Source organism: Lolium rigidum, chromosome 4, assembly GCF_022539505.1.
Source record: "Lolium rigidum isolate FL_2022 chromosome 4, APGP_CSIRO_Lrig_0.1, whole genome shotgun sequence".
Taxonomy (NCBI): domain Eukaryota; kingdom Viridiplantae; phylum Streptophyta; class Magnoliopsida; order Poales; family Poaceae; genus Lolium; species Lolium rigidum.
This window is the reverse complement of record NC_061511.1, coordinates 22,546,292-22,548,818: the sequence shown is the minus strand read 5'-3', so window position 1 is coordinate 22,548,818 and position 2,527 is coordinate 22,546,292. Positions and strand designations below refer to the sequence as shown.

The window sequence follows — 2,527 nt, the reverse complement described above, 5'->3', positions numbered from 1 at the left end:
TAGCCAAATGGGTTGTCGCGGGCTGGCAGCGAGAGCGGAGGGTGGAATTAAAAAGGATGGGACGCCGACTAGCGGCCTAGAGGGGGGACAAGTGAGGACACGAGCGGTGTTCATGCTATGTCCGCGCCCACCGAAAGCCGGTCTAAATTTATAGCTAGACAACCACGTGGACAGCCGCTCATATGGATCACCGTGTTGGGCCGCGGTTTTATCCGCAACACATCACATTCAGACATGCAGATTAAATGGGTGACCATTGGAGATGACCTAAAATCAACAACCAAGTTCAACCGTAAATACCGCACTCACATTCATACAAGGTTTGAAACTAAATATTCTTATAAAATAGGTCGTTCTCGTCATCTCATGTGCAGAGCGCGTCGAGCTTGGCGCACGGCTCGGAGAAGTCGCCAGAGAGTATCTTGGAGGCAACAATGGTGTTGGCGTCCTCGGTATAGTGCACGCCGTCCCAGCTGACGTACCTCTCCCCCTCTGGGCACGCCGTCGCCGTTGGCTGCCCGCACGTCTTGAGGTTCACGTAGTTGTACGGCGGCCCGCCGTTGCCGCAGCACGCCATCAGCGGCCGCTCGAAGCCGTACTGGGAGTGGTTGGCGAACAGGTCGTACTTGATGGCATACATGTCGGTGCACACCACGGTGGCGCGGTCCGCGCGCTCGCCCCTCCCGTACTCGTCCGCGAGCCGGCGGCACGCAGCGGCCAGGCCGGCGTTGAGCGCCCTGGCGGCGGTGTTGTAGGCAGCGAGGCATCCGACGGGGTCGACCTCGTCGCCGGGCTTCTGCCGCAGTGCTAGTGTCTGCGGCAGGCACCCTAGGGGCCCCGTGTTGTACACCCAGAACTTGCGCCCGCCGGCGCCGTACAGCGCCCGGACGGCGTCTTCTACCTTGGCGGCAGCGGCAGTGAGCGGGCCGCCGTCGGCGACAATCTCCGGCAGCGTGAGGTTCGCGAGGAAGGCGAGCGCGATGTCGTTCTGGCCGACGTCGATGGAGTACACGGCTCCCCGGAAGTCCTCCTCCTGGAGCATGGAGCCCAGCTCCAGCGGCCGGAGGTCCCGGGTCCGGTTCTTGAAGTGCAGGAACTGGTTCACCTGCGTGGCCATGGGGAACGGAATGGCGCTCTGGTTGCTCGCCGCCGCCGCTCCGGCTACCGCGAAATTCACGCCATCTGTGAAGTTGGAGCCCGACGACTCCAGGTACGGGCTCAGGTAACTGATCCCGAGGCTCTCGGCTGCACAAACAGGCGATCGACAGCACGTCGGAGTTGAGCTATGCTTTGCAGGTGGAATGGACCGAGTGATGTTTTGGGCTGGAGGTACGTACCGATGAAGTCGATGTAGAGGCGGCCGTCGGACCAGCGGCCGGTAGTCCGGTGGAAGAAGCGGCGGCCGGCGGGCGGGCCGAGGTAGAAGCCATAGGCGGCGGGGAGTGAGCCCGTGTCGGAGTTGGAGTCCCCAAAGTTGAACAGGACGCACCTGCCGTCCGTCCTGCGTGGGAGTTCACAGCCCTGCAGCACGACAACGACGACCGCGAGGATCGCAAGCCCGCGAAGCATTCTTATCAGATCCCCTCGATTAATTTGCTTTGATCTCAACTTCTCATCTCCATCGGTTTCCTTATACTGGTGTGAAGTTGACTAATTAGAGCGTGTGAAGTGTAGGACGTCTTGGTCGACCTTTTCTTTTAATAATCTCAACTGGTACAATTGGACTTGGATCTGATCCATCTTGATGCATGGGTTTCTTCCTAAGTCTCGTTTCTCATACCACTAACATGAGCTCTTAATTCCTCATCTCAGAATCCACATTGTCACTAAGTTGATTGCATACAATTAGTTTAGTTTCATAAAGGTGTCAAGATTGAAGATTCTACATAGTTACACGGATAGTCCCAAAAGTATCGACATATTCGCCTACTAAGCGTGAGAAAATTACAGGGATAGTCCCAAAAGTAATTAAGCCAACTCAAACAGCTTGCATGCCTCTCGACGTCATATTTTTGAGGAAGTGGTGGTTCGGCATGAAACCAAATGGAGATATCTTTAAAAACGTTTTTAAAAAGGCATATGATAAAATCAAATTGCCTTTTCTTCATCAAACTTTGCATACGAAAGGCTTTGCACGACAATGGTGCGAATTAATTGCGTGGTATATCCATGGTGGATCGGTTGGAGTAAAGGTTAATACTGTAACAATATTGGCCATTATTTTCAAACAAAAAATGGGTTAAGGAGGCGATCCCCTATCCCTCATTTTACTTAACATAGTGGTTGATATGTTGGCTGTCCTTATTACAAGGGAAAAAGAGGATGTGCATGAGGGAGGACTTGTACCCCGTCTAGTGGATGGTGGAGTATCAATTCTCCGGTATGTTGATGATACGATTCTTTTTATGAAACATGATTTAGAGAAGGTCGTGAACATGAAATTTTCGAGCAGCTATCAAAAGAGATGGAGAACCAGTATAAGAAAATCTTCTGACGCAAAGCTGGAGTTCTACCTTTTCGATGTCTA

The 2,527-nt window shown here is 53.4% G+C and overlaps 1 protein-coding gene across 1 annotated transcript; it reads right to left on the bottom strand.

Annotated features, from left to right (window-relative positions):
- Window positions 1–364: 364 nt before the first annotated feature.
- LOC124646759 (GDSL esterase/lipase At1g09390-like) lies at window positions 365–1,569 on the bottom strand. The gene is made up of 2 exons (XM_047186828.1): window positions 1,338–1,569; window positions 365–1,245 (listed from the first exon to the last, which is right to left on the bottom strand). The coding sequence occupies exons 1-2, from the start codon at window positions 1,567–1,569 to the stop codon at window positions 365–367; spliced, it is 1,113 nt and encodes a 370-aa protein (XP_047042784.1).
- Window positions 1,570–2,527: the final 958 nt, after the last annotated feature.

Coding starts and splice junctions, on each gene's coding strand:
- LOC124646759 (XM_047186828.1), bottom strand. CDS start 1,569: ATGCTTCGCGGGCTTGCGATCCTCGCGGTCGTCGTTGTCGTGCTGCAG. Junction 1,246..1,337: donor CCTCTACATCGACTTCATCG/GTACGTACCTCC, acceptor CTGTTTGTGCAG/CCGAGAGCCTCGGGATCAGT.